Source organism: Convolutriloba macropyga, chromosome 12 (genome assembly GCF_964194025.1).
Source record: "Convolutriloba macropyga chromosome 12, txConMacr16.3, whole genome shotgun sequence".
NCBI lineage: Eukaryota > Metazoa > Xenacoelomorpha > Acoela > Convolutidae > Convolutriloba > Convolutriloba macropyga.
Window position 1 is genome coordinate 31160758 of NC_134479.1, and position 17141 is coordinate 31177898.

The 17141-nt window shown below is 33.4% G+C and overlaps 1 protein-coding gene across 1 annotated transcript in view; it reads left to right on the top strand.

Moving 5' to 3' along the window:
• Positions 1 to 17141, top strand: part of LOC142350806 (gamma-aminobutyric acid type B receptor subunit 2-like) — a 149559-nt gene that overhangs the window by 114915 nt on the left and 17503 nt on the right. Inside the window, exons 9-14 of the mRNA XM_075402762.1 lie at positions 7786 to 8036; positions 8619 to 8726; positions 10413 to 10536; positions 14473 to 14630; positions 14850 to 15065; positions 15313 to 15454. Of these exons, the coding sequence (XP_075258877.1) occupies positions 7786 to 8036; positions 8619 to 8726; positions 10413 to 10536; positions 14473 to 14630; positions 14850 to 15065; positions 15313 to 15454 (999 nt within the window). The remainder of the gene's footprint in view (positions 1 to 7785; positions 8037 to 8618; positions 8727 to 10412; positions 10537 to 14472; positions 14631 to 14849; positions 15066 to 15312; positions 15455 to 17141) is intronic.

Consider the following 17141-nt stretch of genomic DNA (forward strand, 5'->3'; position numbering starts at 1 on the left):
CACGAGGTCAAATTTTTGCTAATTAATGTTAATTTTGCAAAATTTTGCAAACGATGGACCGAGTTCGTTCCGGTCGAGCTCTGCTTAATTTATCAATGTGGCTTATTTTCCTAACCATTTTCTCCATTTCTCCGTGATTGCTTGATTTAAATGAAAAATGTTCAAAGTACTCCTTGTAAAGGATTTGTGTGGTAAAATCACCCTACAAGGCCAACTGCGAACTATAAGAGACACAATTATTCAGACGTGTTTGCAAATATTTGTAAAATTAATGCATTATTTTACAAAACTTGCGAATTTCTTTATAATTAATTGCAAATTTGACATTACGTTAAAACTAGGGCTAGTAACAACGCCAAAATGCAATCGTATGAAAACTTAACTGCACATATTTACTTTGTCCATACTATACAGAAGATGGCAATTTTCCTTAATGAGACTAGGTAAAAAAGTCGACAAAAAGAAAATAATAAGTCGAAATTGGAAAAGCAATCAATTTTTTTTAAACCAAATAACTTCTAAAGTCTTAAAAATCAGTAGTTTTTAACGAAATAATTCTTAATAAATTTACTAAAGATTCATTATGAAAACAATAGAAACCATAGTAACGGACTACAGAATCAGAAAAACTCAAAAAATTAAACAACTTTCGAAGACACAAATTATTGAAGCCATTAAAATCATTAGATATTATCTGAATACTATGTATTCTTCCTTCCATTTTCATACATACTAAAGCAACTAAAATTATACTGCAAGAATAAATAACTGCTTTTGGGCCACATTTGAAAATCATTGGGATCCGTTATTACGTGAATGTGATGAAAGAAGAGAAAAAGAAACACAAGTACGCCACTAAAGTTTTTATTTAAACGCATTTTGTCCACAAGCAAAACATCAGTAACGACATGATATCACTGGACATTAAAATTTTCGAATACAAAAAACTAATTAGACCTCTCAATGATGAGAATAAGCTACAAGTTGACGAAAAAAAATCAACAAAAATTGAAATGTTAAAAAAATCAGTGAAATTGTATAATATCATAAACTTTGAGACCATTCGCTATAAAATTACTGCCTCGGGTAACATCGATCCTTGAATACTCAATTACAACCTTTGGGACCGGTCAGCGTTTTACGCCTACCTAAAGATTAAAAAAATAGACAAAAAGCTCTAATTCAATAAAAATTGAGCGAGAAAAGAGTCGAAGGCATTGAAAATTAACTTTTCGGCAATGATTTTTCAACCGTCCATTTATTTTTTTATCAACTTGAGATTTTTTCTTAATATGACTTCATACATTTGCAAATTTTTGCTCAATAATGCCAAATGTGCAAAAATTTGCAAATTATCTCTTCACGAGGTCAAATTTTTGCTAATTAATGTTAATTTTGCAAAATTTTGCAAACGATGGACCGAGTTCGTTCCGGTCGAGCTCTGCTTAATTTATCAATGTGGCTTATTTTCCTAACCATTTTCTCCATTTCTCCGTGATTGCTTGATTTAAATGAAAAATGTTCAAAGTACTCCTTGTAAAGGATTTGTGTGGTAAAATCACCCTACAAGGCCAACTGCGAACTATAAGAGACACAATTATTCAGACGTGTTTGCAAATATTTGTAAAATTAATGCATTATTTTACAAAACTTGCGAATTTCTTTATAGTTAATTGCAAATTTGACATTACGTTAAAACTAGGGCTAGTAACAACGCCAAAATGCAATCGTATGAAAACTTAACTGCACATATTTACTTTGTCCATACTATACAGAAGATGGCAATTTTCCTTAATGAGACTAGGTAAAAAAGTCGACAAAAAGAAAATAATAAGTCGAAATTGGAAAAGCAATCAATTTTTTTAAACCAAATAACTTCTAAAGTCTTAAAAATCAGTAGTTTTTAACGAAATAATTCTTAATAAATTTACTAAAGATTCATTATGAAAACAATAGAAACCATAGTAACGGACTACAGAATCAGAAAAACTCAAAAAATTAAACAACTTTCGAAGACACAAATTATTGAAGCCATTAAAATCATTAGATATTATCTGAATACTATGTATTCTTCCTTCCATTTTCATACATACTAAAGCAACTAAAATTATACTGCAAGAATAAATAACTGCTTTTGGGCCACATTTGAAAATCATTGGGATCCGTTATTACGTGAATGTGATGAAAGAAGAGAAAAAGAAACACAAGTACGCCACTAAAGTTTTTATTTAAACGCATTTTGTCCACAAGCAAAACATCAGTAACGACATGATATCACTGGACATTAAAATTTTCGAATACAAAAAACTAATTAGACCTCTCAATGATGAGAATAAGCTACAAGTTGACGAAAAAAAATCAACAAAAATTGAAATGTTAAAAAAATCAGTGAAATTGTATAATATCATAAACTTTGAGACCATTCGCTATAAAATTACTGCCTCGGGTAACATCGATCCTTGAATACTCAATTACAACCTTTGGGACCGGTCAGCGTTTTACGCCTACCTAAAGATTAAAAAAATAGACAAAAAGCTCTAATTCAATAAAAATTGAGCGAGAAAAGAGTCGAAGGCATTGAAAATTAACTTTTCGGCAATGACTTTTCAACCGTCCATTTATTTTTTTATCAACTTGAGATTTTTTCTTAATATGACTTCAAAATATCAATAAACTTGAACAAATATTTTAAAACCACAAAATTTCTGAGAAAACCGGTAGTATCAACGCCATTAAACTCAATTGCTTTCAACGAAAGGCAATAAAAGCGCTCGATGGGAGCATAAGGGTTATGCTTCAATGGGCGACAAGGAAGTTTGTCATTGACAAGTTATCGATACGATAAGATATTACAATAAGTCATTGACAATGAAAAAACAACAAAGTCAGGCAAAAGACAAAAACCCTGACGTCGTTCTTACAGTTCACGAAGATAAGCTTACGATTCGTTAATGTTCAAAAAAATTTTCGAAAAATTACTTTTGAAGTCTTAACAGCCATTGAAATCAATCGCTTTCAACAAGAAGTAAACAAATACGCTCAGCCAAGACTCGATGCATGGAATAATTTATTAGAGAAATGTAAGAAGAGTGTGGCAGCACTTTAAACCATGTGATTTCATCTGAAATGTTGATCTATGCTCCATTTAGCGTCCTCTCGAAACCAGGGAGCTATCAATATTAGGATAATGTGATAACATTGCAACTGGAACCGAAAATACTGATAAAACAAAAACCCACAAAATAAATTGTTTTTAAAATCTTGTGGCATCGAAGCCATAAAACCAGGAGTTAGAAAAAAAGGTAACCAAAATAAATTAGATTACTGTAGAAAAAAAGGACGGGGTTCTGGTCACTACTGGAAATTGCTTACAAATCACGAAAATAAGTTTAAAATTGGTTATTGTTTAAAAAAGTTTTTTAAAAAAGTTATTTTTAAAGACCTAACAGACAGTAAGTTCAGTAGCTTTCATCAGAAGTCAATAAATGCGCTCAGTCATGACTCAATAGAGAAAAAAGAGGTTTGTCATGCATGGCTAATCAATGAGTTATCACAATAATTCTTATAACTGAGAAAACAACAACAAATACAGATAAAAGCAAAAAAAATCAGTAGAAAAGTGCGAGAAGAAAATGTCGAAGCCATTTAAACAATAAACTTTTCTCCGAACCTTTTATCTATGACCTTTGAACGTCTTCCCTAAACCAACGGGAGCTATCCAAATTAGAATTTCGTGATAAAGTTTCAAAAGGATTAGAAAATACAAAAATATCCAAAAGTTTTAAAATTGTTTTTGAAATCTTGTGGCGTCGAAGTCATAAAACCAATAGTTAGAAGATAAACCCGCTAAGTAGATTGGTTTTCATTGCAGTAGAAAAGAAATGGATGCTGTCAGTACTGAGACTGATTCACAGATTACAAAAAAAAAGTTTATGATCGGTTAATGTTTAAAAAAAGATTCATAAAATTATAGTCGTTAGCTGTCCAATCAAAGCACTGAATAGCTTCACTAATGCTCATTGCCAAAACCCATCGAACTTTTAGTCAACGATTCCTTGCCATAGGGCTCCAAAAATTCAGTAAAACCTCAAAAAGTAAATCAAAATTTCATTAAAAATTACAAAAGCTCAGAGTCGAAGCCATAAAAAACTTGTGCGATTCCTTGAAAACGTGTTTTTTGTTCATTAGAAGTCATTTTAATGTAAATCAGGTTTATCATTAACCAAACATCGAAATGAAAAGTGACCAGTTTTCTTAAAAAAACAGCTCTAAAATAGAATTCGAATTTTTTTATAGTAAACTTCCCTATGAGACCAGAACTAGTCTTTTTATCACATTTTCTGTATTAGAAGTACGAAATTGATTCCTTTTGTGGCGTGAAATGTAATTTTGAATGAAAAATTGTTAAATAAAAGATCATAAGTTGAAGAAAAATTACACCAAAAGTGAACGAAATCATACCAAATATGACGTGTTCACACACAACTTCAATCCTCGATAACTCCTTGAAAAATACGGAATTCAAAAAAAAAATCTTTTTAATTGCAAATTTTAGGTTGGACGAGTTTTTTAATGGTACGATGAATATATCGTACGGTCAAAATTGACTTAACGAAAAAAGACCCCTTTGAGTATATAGTTCCTTCCACCACAAGTGGGGTCGGAACAATTATCAGTAACAATTTTGGTTTTTGGAATTATAACGCTGAAAAATCTTTAGAACTTGATTTTGTGACCTTGTTAGCAGAATAAATCTCTAAGTTATCAGAACTCTGACTACATTATTTGAAGAACAAATTATTTTGAAATGTGTTGAATTCTAAGTTGACAGCAATTTAAAATTTCAGTGAAATTCGGGGACAGCGCTTTAAGATCAAGCTAAAGCCGAGGACACAAGTTACTGTTTCGAAGAATTTCGTGACAAGAAACAAAGTTGAGGTAAATTTATTTTAGCGCAACTATTGGTTCAAGGAGGTCTGTTTTTCTCATAAATTGTCGCGAATGGGCATGCACTTACTTCTTCGGGATTCCGCCAGAAAATCATTGTCCGGCAATTTTACTATGCAGTATGCGCGCATTTATAGTAGGCAGCAAACTTTTCGTAAGTTAGCAGCTGGTTTTTAAAATTTTTTGGGAGTTTTCGAAATTTTTTTTTTGCTTTTCTCAACTTCGCAAAGTTTTCGTTAGGAGTACATTAAGTTACCGTTCCGAAGAGGAACCTAAAACGGCATCTGATATGAGCACTTGTTCTTATACTTGTAAAAGTAGTTTGTTGAAGTTCGTCTTTGTGGATTCCGATTCAGAGGACTATTTCAAGAAAAGTTACAAATTTAGATTAACTCATAACCAATGTCAATGCAACTTTTTCTTCCATATTTTATTTCGCTGAAAATACGATACTCGTCAACTACAAGCTTTTGCTCAACACTATTGTTGCTGAAAGCTAGCTTCAACTTTCAGGACCTCTTGTCTACTATATACGCATTAGAATGCTGTTAATCTTTTTAATTGTTGACAAAACTTGTTAGAAAATATTAAGTTATGAGTAATATTTATACTGTGATTGAGCAATTATACGTTCCTTATGTTTGCGGGGTGACACATGGTTGAGGTGCTCATTTAAGACATTTTGTGAACATAATTTGGATACATTTAAAGCTGAACCTTATAAATATTATGTGTCACGGCTTAGGTTGGTTAAGCATAGTCTCTTTAACGAAACTCCAGTCGTGACCAATATTTCAAATGTTGAAAAATCAAGAACTTATTTACCCAAATTCGGAAAATCTCTTATTTAATGTCGGAAACGGGCTTTCAGTAAAACCTCACATCTTGATTCAGTGATGAATTATAGATTTTATTTCTTTTTTAAAAAACACTACATCGTCTTTTCAACAACCTATTTGAAAAATTGATTAAAAGATGTTAAAAATTTAGCAATAAAGTGAAACCAGATGAATGAAATCAATTTTGATCAAATTATGATGAATTTTTTCACATATAACTGAACAAAATACCATGTCTTGGCAGGATTAGTAAATTGAGCTACCAAAATTTTGATCAAACAGCACGTCAGTTTTTTTTTTCCAATACATGCACAAATCAGCGCTGAATCAGTCTAGAGACATTCTGATTTTTAGGATGGCCAGTACTCTGATCATCTGCCAATTTACACGGGCCAGTCTTGATTTTTGAATAAAATTTACTGCATGAAAAATAATATGTTCAGCTTAACTAGTGCCAACAAGGTTTGACTCATATGCGATTCCAGCTTCAGCGTGGGTACTTTTAACATCTAATTTGCGTAGCAAGTCGTAACCACTAAGCTAAATTGGTTTGGTGGTAATTGTTTACAAACTAGCCTATATATAAAAAGTGCGTATACTACTATAGTTATTTCCTGTTATAAGCTAACAAAAGTATGACATTATTCTTAGACTTAATTTTGGGGGCGTGAGTAATATTCAGTCTGTACAGGATAAGTTTACGCTGAGCTAACTCTGTGACCATAATGAAAAAGAATTGCACATTAAGAAACTTAAAATATTCTGGAGATGCAATGTTTCAGAAGGGAATTAAGTGAATTAAGTTTTTACACTTGAAATGTGCTGGTTCAGCGCTGATGTGCTCTGCGAATCATGTCAAGGTACTAAAATCCTAAGGCAGACGTCCCTAGTTAAATTATTATTCATTAAAACTTAAGAGACGTTCGAAACTGTGGTTTCATTTCGGAAAACAGTAAAAGATTAATTCTATTTCCTACATTTTATTGTTTTATTGATATATAGATATAAAAGAGCGCGCCTTTTGTTTTTACTTATAAAACTTAAAAAATTATCGTATTTTATAATTTATAGGTGAAAGTTAGTTCAGTACTTTTAATAGGTTTTGTTAAACGGATTTTCGTGTTTGGACTTTTTCTTGAAAATGTATTTTATTGTTACACGAAATAGGTAACCTTAGTCGTCTTTTTTTAATCTGTCAAAAATTCGACTAAGAGTCTGAAAACTGTTTAAATATAAAATTGACATTAAGTTACTTAGTTTTTAATGGTGGATGGAAATCATTGAATAGCTTCAATTATAAACTTAAAATTGACGTAGCTACGAAAAAAACTAATTTTTCTATAGAAAATCAATTTCTTCACTGCGACAAAAAATTGTTTGAAGAAATGGACGAACCGAATAAGTTCTTGTGTTTTAAGCCAAACTTACAGACAATTTCTATCTATGCAATGAGAAAAATTATCGTCTTTTTTAGTTTTTATTATTCACAACACATACCGAAGCTTTATTTGTAAGCCAAACGGAAATATAATTACGTACGTTTTCGACCAACTACACAAAATTTTTTTGTGTGTGTAAGTAAAATGAGATCGAAGAAAACAAAATTAACCTTTTTGTTTAAAACGGACGATCTCAGATTTCTATAGCTAATTAGTTGAGCAAAATATATTTTTAGTCATGAAAAAAGGTTAAATAACAGCATATTTTCTTACGAAGGGCCCCAAAAGAGCGCGAGGGTGAAATAGATCTGCCCTTTTAAACAGTGATGGCAAAACAATGATGCTTACGAATGAAGAAAAGAACGAAAATGTTAATGTCACTCGAACGACAAAATGTTTTATTCATAAGATGTGAAATTATTTATACAGGAAGCTCTGTGGGCGGCGATATAGTGCTAAATTGTTGCACATTGCAACAATTTCTCTTAAAACTTTTAGACTTTTTATTTCTTCTCCCGTAAAACTGCAGCAATTTTGTCGAACCGGGATACCTGTTTCAGCTTACGACTGTGTGTGGCTAATGTGTCTGGCAGTTGAACGAGTTATGCACACGTGTGAACATAATGTCAACATACCAACATCGTCAGCTTCATCTCCAGGAACAGAAAAGCAGATAAGACACGTGACCCATCATTGCAACATAAATAACGGTGGCATCAACAACAATTCCTGGCCACTGGACAAGGTATCTCTACCCTACGCTAGTTCCGGTGGGGAGACTTTGACATTGAAAGGAAACGAATTGCAAAAGGTAGGAGGAATAAAAACACTCGGGTTTGAAAAAAAACCCGTAGATTAAAAAATTCACTCAACTTTAGATAGAAAAAAAATTGAGGTGAAATACCTTCTGAGGAAAAATGCACTCAGTATGCATACCCAAAGCAAATTTTAAATAAGTAAGACAACTCCCAGGGAAAAATACCTCCACTTAGTTAGATAGTTATAGGAAGGTAAAATAGCGCCGAGGAAAAAACCCTCAAGCAAAAAAACACGGAAATAGACCCCCACTTGACTGTTAATGAACAACTAGAGATTGCAGTTTAATCGAGAATTGACTTTTCACCGAAAAAAAACATTATCAGCTGTGAATTCAAAGAATTTAAAAGTGAATAGATGCAATAAATGAATTGAATAGCGGTGACTTTTTTACAAAATTTTATCGTATTAAAAGCAGTTGCTAATTTTGGCGCTGAATTGGCCGAAATCCTCGACCGGGACAAGCAGAGATTCTTGCTGGCTATGCCATGATTATTTCAAGCATAATTTGCATTTATTTGGTTGCTCTCACAACTCCTTGTAACGTTTTTCATTTTTTCAAAGCTTTTAACTTCAGGTAACAGACAACTGGGCCGAATTGGTGATGGGTCAAATGCACTTGATTGAATTCGAAGGAGTGTCGGGAAGAGTTGGGCTGCAGAAGTACCAGACCAAGTACCCACAGGTAAGGGACAGGGTTTCAGAATGCAGTTATAATCAGTTGAATATAGTGTGACTGGGGAAAATTCTCAAACAAATTTATAATAGTTCTTCGAAAAAATTATTCCCATTAGGCGAAACAACCCCAGGTTGAGGTGCCATACGGAAGTGACCTCTGATCAGACCGTGCCAGACAAAAGTAACCTCTGATCAGACTAAAGTGCGCTCGAAACACCGTGTGCGCTCTAAGTGCACTCGAAATTGTCTCTGATCAGACCTTTCCAGACGGAAAACACCTCTGATCAGACCAAAATCAGACCATTGTCCAGACGATTGTGCGACCATGGCCCAGACGAAATCCAGACCATCGTTCAGACGATTGTGCGCTCAAAATCACTTCTGATCAGACTAATGTGCGCTCAAAAGTCACACCTGATCAGACTTATGAATTTTGTTATAATACATTCATTTCATAAAAATTGATGTTTGCATTATTAAATTTATCTAAAGAAAAGACCATTCTAAAATTATTATTGCTAAAGAAAAGAAAACTCAACTGCTGAGAAAAAATTTATTTATTATACACTATTGCATATTTCGAACTCAAAGGATGAATTTAGACAGCTTTTCATATAAAACGTCGTATTCTACAGTTAAAAAAATTTCTTTTAGAGAGGACTGGCTTGTTCTATCAGCTGGAGCTCTTTGGTTCTGATCAAAGACATCAGACTCTAGATGTGTCTGTGCTCAGAATGCTGCTTTTTGTTGCCTCTTGGCAGAGTCAACATCGCTTTGTAAAATAAATAAAAAAAATCAAAAAAATTCCGCTCCAAAGGTTCTCTGATCACACTAATGTGCGCTTGAATCCGCCTCTGATCAGACCATTTCCATCCTGAAGTGACCTCTGATCATACCATCCCCAGACCGAAATGGCCTCTGATCATACTATTGTGCGCTCGAAAGAAATCCCAGACCCTGTAATTTTGGTCTGGGAACACACCGTGTGCGTTGGATTTGGTCTGATCAGAGGTCACTTCCGGATGGCACCTCAACCTGGGACCGTACATGTCATTTTTTCTTTCCACATCTGGCAGGGGGCAGCAAACTATGTTCTTGAAATGGGCTCTAAAGAGGCTGCTTGCCATATTTGCTATTAAAAGTTGTTAGCCATATTTGCTATTATAGCTTGCAATTTTAAACAAAGTGGCTCCAAACATTAGTCAGAAAAGTAATTTTGCACGTCGGAATAGGAAATAATTGTAGCACCTCATTGCTAAGAGCGAGTCATAACAAGGCTTAAAAATGCTTAACATAGCTTTAACAAGGCGCCTTATTGTTTCTGAAAGACAGATAGCGAACATATCTAGCTTTCCAATTTGGCGAAATAAAGTGACTTTTTCTTCGTGACAGAATTGAACGTAAATTTAGCAGGTACTAAAAACAAGAGGAACCGAACTTCTAAGATATGTTCTGACTCAACAGTGAAGTTTATACGCCCAATTATATTTTTAAATTATATAAATTGGGCTTATAAACTTCACTGTTAAGTCAGAACATATCCTAGAAGTTCAATTTCCAACTGTTTCTAGTACTTGCTAAGTTTACCTTTGATTCTGTCATGAAGAAAAAGCCACTTTGTTTAAAATCGCTATGAAAAAATCAGGATTGGTATTAAAAAATTTGGTATATTGAAACACCTTTTTTTTTGCAGGTGCGTGCATTCTACTACCAATTTTGGAACAACACAAAGCCCTTACTGGATGCAAACAGTGAACAGGTGACTTTGAAGGACAACTTCAACTGGAGTGACTGGAAGAACACCAGTGAAATACTGGGTAAGGGTCCAAGGTCAAAAAAATTCTGGGTCGTAAAAACAGAAAAACAGAAACGGACAACTGCCGGTAAAGGAAATAATTTTTTGCTGCACATTTTTAGGTTGAACCAAAATAGTTTTAAAAAACGAATCTTCAATTCCGTGGGTACTTTCTTTGGAGGTGAAACAGTTTTTGAAAAAATGCCTGCCGCAATTGGAGCTACCTTCAATATACTTTGTCAATTTTTTTTATCCTGTGGCTGTTAAGAATTTATCAAGATACGTCTTTTGTTGCCTCGAAAGTCCCATTTTAAAACTTTTCTCAAACAGGGTCATAATGCGCATTCGCTTATCATATTGTGAACCCATTCATTGGCTTAGTAGTCTGCATATGAAGTACAGATAGAGAACTTTCAATGCAAAACTGAGTAATGGATTTTCAAGGATACTTGAGAGATTCTCAAATATAGACAGACGTGTATGACAGTGAGATTATTTTTTCTAAATCACCAGAAAAACTGAACTGGGCCAAACATTCGACTGAAGGATAGGTATCAAGATAAAACAAATTTGCATGCAGAAAAATTGAATTTTATAAGTAAAACACTTTTGCCAAACAAGAGAAAACGAGATTCTGAATTTCATTTAACGCTTATAAAGGACTTGATTAATTACTTGAATACCAACACTTTTCGGTAATAGTAGCCTTTGAGTACCAACAAAATAAAGGACACTACGTACCCAAAATGAAGCAAAGAGAGCAAATAAATCTAAACAGCGTTTTCTTCAAAAACTATTTAGTTAAGGTATCACAAACTAATCATCACAGGTTAATGAACCTCACAGTACGCGTTTTCAGAAAATTTACACCACCATTGCAAAAGAATATGAGTAAAAGCGACAAACACAACACAAACGAACAATCGCAAAACTCAATTTTATTTAAAAATAAATGGTGGCAAACTTAAATAAACTCAAAAAATCGTTTATAGGAAACTTTAAAAATCGGGAAAAAAATCGATTAAATCTTGGTTGAAAGTGACTTCATATTAATTCGATGGAAGGAAAAAGTTACTTTCTCAATTCAGATCTAAATTTTTGTGCAGAAAACGTCATTAAAAAAATCCAAAAGAAAAAACCAGTTATTATGCACAGTATACAAAAATGAAAAACAGAATAACAAAATTTTTGGCATCAGGCACAAAAAATTATCTTTTGAATGGTACAAGTAAAACAAGTTTTTAACTACTTCCCTTTAACGTATCAAAAGAGCCCAGCAGTTCGTGATAAGCAGTCAAAAACTGTAATCATAAAATTTTTGCTAATATTACTTTTGGCTAGAAGAACTCTTGATTATCAACGAATCGTATGACTCTGCATATGAGTAAAGCAAAAAGCGGAAAAAATACTGAACGTTTTTATTTCTTTTATTTCGGAAACTGGTGTTGTTATAACTCAGCAAGATTAATCGCATCAAGTTGAAAAACTATTCCGCGCAAAAAACAATTTGACTTCACATTTGTTGAAAAATAATGAGAAATCAAAACAACGAAAGCAACAAATGTTTGACATCTGGCAAAACTAATAAATGTTTCCCAAATCAATAGCGTCATTTCTCAAAAATCATTGGACCATATATCAAATCCGCAACCGTTTGATTTGTTTTAATGTTCGCAAGCAGTAGGAATTGCTGACCAAATCCACTAGACAACAAAATTTACAAATGTCAATGCATCTGAGTTGTAAATGGTGAAGATATGAATAACAAAATCACTAAAGCTGTCAGAGAAAAAATCATTCGGTTATTGATAACAAGAATAAACTGAGCAGGAATAATCTGAGAAAAAGAACAAGCACTAATTGATTTATTATAGATAACAATCTTGACAAGACAAAACATTTCAAGATTTTTTGTTAAGAAAACACCATCGAAGTAAAAAAAAAACTGCAGAATAATTCTCAAATTACTTAAGATCAATTTTTCTTTTGCTATAGCATATTTGGCACCTTTCAATAGGATGGTCAACGTATCAGTCAACGAAAAATTGACAAACTGAATGAAAATTAGATAAAAATTTTAACATCAAATAAAACTACAACCATACAAAGCTTTAATTATTAAGTGATGTTATTTTTTATGCTAATCTATATCTGTTTGGAGGACCAATGAAATCTGAGGTCACAAAAATAAAAGTTTAGAATTCAGAGCAAAAACGCAAGTAGTGCACGCAAGTAGTGTTGAACTTTAATCTTTTTTGAATACATAACCTGTCAATGCCATAACAATTTTTACCTTAAAAATCTCTAAAAACCAAAACTTTGTTCAAACAAAAATTTATTTCTCCACTTCAAAAAGAGCTTGAGAAAATCGCGCGTTATTACTACTTACTTTGTTAACTTATTTGCTGTGCGTGGTTAGAATCACTGGTTAAAATCGCTACATTTCTCAATGACCTCAAAAATTTGAGAAAATGTGAAGATATCTAATTGAAAAAAGGACGACACACAGCGTTATCGAAATCTTTAAAATGTAGACAGCCAAAATGATATCACAAACATCACTCCTATTGACAATTTTATTTATGTAATTATTTCCAATTGTTCGAATTTGCTGTTCCAAGTATATTTGACAGATAGTGGAGGTTCAAACAGTGATCATAGTACTTTATGAGAAACGTCAGAGCAGAATTTTGTAGATTGTTTTTCTTTTCCATTTATGAGCAATTTTAGCCGCATTAACCTTTTGAGTGCCTTTTTATCTAAAAAATTTGTTTAGAGTCAGATAAAAATTGCCAAAGCCCTGCTATAATATAAATCAATCCAAAGGATGCGACAACTCTTTGTAATCGTAGAAAAGTTGAAAATGATTTTTATAATTTAGCAAATTAAATAATAATACGAAGAAAATGTTATAAAAAGAACAAAAATAGTGAAAGCATTCAATAAAATTTCCAACCGCAATAAGTTTCGCAAAAATACAATATTCGATAAAAATGTTAATTCCAAACGTTTGATGGCCTTTATTCCGTGCTACTTTTTTCCATCGTTATTCCACGCCTGATGGCCTTTTAACGATACCACTCATATTTCTTTGCGATAATCATATTGACCAGCCGAAATTGAAAAATCCCGTGAAGCATATAGTTCCCCGCCCTACTAAAAGAATTCTGAACAAAAATATTTGCTCTCTTTCAAATTTCTTCTCTTAAATGTTGAAACATAAAAAAATTAACCTTTTTTGAAGTTATTTCCTGGTTCGCAATTACGTATCCCATATGCAAACTGGAGGCGTAAATTAGGATTTTTCCAGCTACATAGGTAATAAAGAACAAATTCAAAAAGAGAAAATAAGCAAAAAAAATTTGAATTTTTGAGTTTTCATTCTTGAGACGTTAAAAAAATGAAACTTAATTATTAACTAGAATCGTTCGCTTCAAATCATTTCCGAAACTTAAATAATTTGATCGTAGAAATATGTTATGGAACATCTAAGGAAATACATTCCCTGACCTGTGTCTAGCTTCCTACTTGATTGTTGATTTTTTTTGTCAAGCTGACATCTGGACAACAAATTTTTCAAAGTTGTCTTCTTGAGGCGTAAAGTTGTAAAAGGATTCTTAGTTTCTTTCCTGAGTTTTTATATGGTTCTTAATGCGTATATGCTAATGGTAGGTAGTCATTTTTGGTTCTCTTTTGAAAAGCTTTAGTTTTTGGTTAACAAAGAATTCACTGAGAACGTTTATCGAGAATAGCGAAATAACTCGAGATTCTTAGCCTAGAACTCCGGAAGTGACCTCTGCAGTTTCCTAAAGTTTAAAGATGTCAAAAGTGTACAAACATCAACTTCTGGCAGTCTATATAGGAACTTCTGGCTTTTTAACTTCTGGCTGTTAAGACATTCGGCATTTAAAAGCTTTCACGTATGTGTTTTTTTAATCACACCTGCTGTGTTGTTCAGACTACACGATCAAAATGCTCGTGGTGAGACGGAACGAGACAGAACAGATCTCTCTACCCTTGGCACTGGGTGGCAACATCGCCTGTGCATTGATGACTGTATTCTGTTTGTTCCTGCTTGCATTCAATTTTCATTTCAGACGACAGAAACTTATTAAGGTCAGTATTTTGAAAAACTGATTTTTTTGCCTTTTCATCTCTCAGCTTTCAGTGACGAAACGTTTTGTGTCTTACCCGTATCATAGCACCCAACTCCCCCTTAGAGTAAGGGGGGGGGGTACGCGTCGCTTGACCACTAACCTTGGTGGATATAAGAGGAAAGAATTGAATTTTCCTCAATAGCCTGGGAAAAAACTTGCTCATTTGATTGCTTTCTAGATGACCTCTCCGACGATCAACAATCTGATCTTGCTTGGATCCCTGTTGATCTACATGTCGACTGTACTCTCCTCGGCCAGTGCATTCACAACGGACACCTTCTTACTGTCTCTCTCCTGTCGGGCGGAACTCTGTCTCATGTCACTCGGGTTCACTTTGGGCTATGGGTCTTTGTTCAGCAAGACCTGGAGGATCTACAAGATATTCATCGACCGGGTTTGTTTCCTCTTTGGTCATGTATCGATCTAAAAGCGGGAGAAGAAGGGGGTGTGGGGGCAAGTCAAAGCAAAGTTTTAAAAACTAGCTCAAGTCTTATTACCGCTCATTTTTGCTGGATGGGTCGGATCATTATTGAGCTGGATACTGGAATGTACTCCCCGGCCTGTTCAGCCCACTGTTGGTCCACAAAATCCCTAAAATGTCTTTTCTGCTGTGTAATGTCATGATATTTTGGATTTTTTAGAACGCAGGTGGGACACAAGTTCGAGTGCGTGATCAACAGTTGTTGATGTTTGTGTTGGGATTCACGTGTGGGGAGATCGTGTTTCTAACAGTTTGGATGCTGGTATCACCTCTCACAGTCGTTCAGCAAATGGGACAGATAGGTAGTCAAATTGAGTCGTGATTCTGTGTAACATAATATGGTACATTAGATGTCTGAATTGTCTGACAATTGAGGTGTACTATTGAAGAGGAAAATTGAGGGCTTTTATACAGTTCGTGAATTAATAAATTTTCTTCTAAAGTCTTTTCTAAGAAATCGCGCACATTGCGTAAAATTGGGCACTGATTTATCAGAGAAAATAACTGTTAACCATGGAATTCCTCAGTTATACGTCAACAATTATTCGGAAAATATTGAAGTTGAAAATGACAATGTTCAGTTTGCGGATGACACTAGTATGATTCCCAAATTTTTCAGCAAGAAAAAGGTTTCGATAAAAATTGAAAAAAATATTAGAAGAAACCGACAAATACCTGACAGAGATTCAACTCACATTAAATACTGGTAAAGCAGTGTGATCATTCCTTAAGAATCATACTAATGCAGATCCCGAATCTTCTTTTAAAGGTGAATTTATTCAACCAGCTCATACTTGTTGTCATCTTGAAGTCCAAATTGAATCAATTTTAACCTTTGAAAGCCACCAAAACTCAGTTTTAAGCAAAATAGCTAAAGCTATTCGTTCTTTGAATCTTGTAAAGAAAACTCCTTTAAAAGTAAGAATAGAAATCTTCAAATGAACCGTATTCTCTCAATTTTCTTTCAGAAGAATATTCCCTCAAATTTTACAGCAAAATACATAAACTGCATAAATTCGCAAACCAACTGGAGAAGAGAAGTTTGCCTTTTTAGACAAAACTTTTCAAAAAATATCGTATCTTTCCAGTCAAACTATTCATCTCGAACTTTAATATAGTGAAATTTCAAATAGAAAAAACAACGTGGAGTAACAAGTTTTTGATCTTGAAAATTTCAAAAATGGAACAAATTGCCTTCCTTAATGTGAGCTTTAAACAGTAAAGCATGTTTTAGAATTGTTTCAATGGAGTTTTTCCTCGATCTGCACAGGAAGACAGATTAACAGACAAACAGTAGCGTTAAAGGAAGACAGGTTAACAGACAAACAGTAGCGTTAAAAGTAGCCTGTTTTTACATATGAAAACGGCAGCCACAATTTGAAGATTATAATATTAATAACAATACTTAAACAGTGGTTATTTTAATCAGTTTTTGAAGGCATGTAAATATTTAGCTCGAGGGTTATAGCCAGAATAATTTAAATGTTCACTTCAAAAATAGAATAATTTTTATTCCAATGAAATACAGCTAAGTAGTTACATTAAAAACGTGCCTGTTGTAGCAATTGATAGTATATTATGCCCACGAGCAGAAAACGGAACACAGCAATTTTGTTTCAGCTGAAAGTTTTTTTTTAGCAAGAGTGAGAGTTTCAGCCAACTGTTTATCACAAACCTGTAAAATTTGTGCTGAATAAAAACTAATGAGTTGAAAAAGACGACAGATATCCCCTTTCTCTTTTTTCCGATTAAATATTTTTTTTCCGTTAATATTTCCTTCGATGCCAAATTAAAAAAAATTCATATAGCATTTTTTATTATGATCTCAGGATAGTTGTACAAAATATTATCTCACAATTTCTCAAAAGCTCCAATCAAGATCTGTCCTAAATTTTGCAAGACGTCTTGGCTATTCAAGTGTCATGAGATGAGTCCATTTTTGTCAATATTATTCTGATCATGTTTCAATTTTTTTACTGAGCATATGCA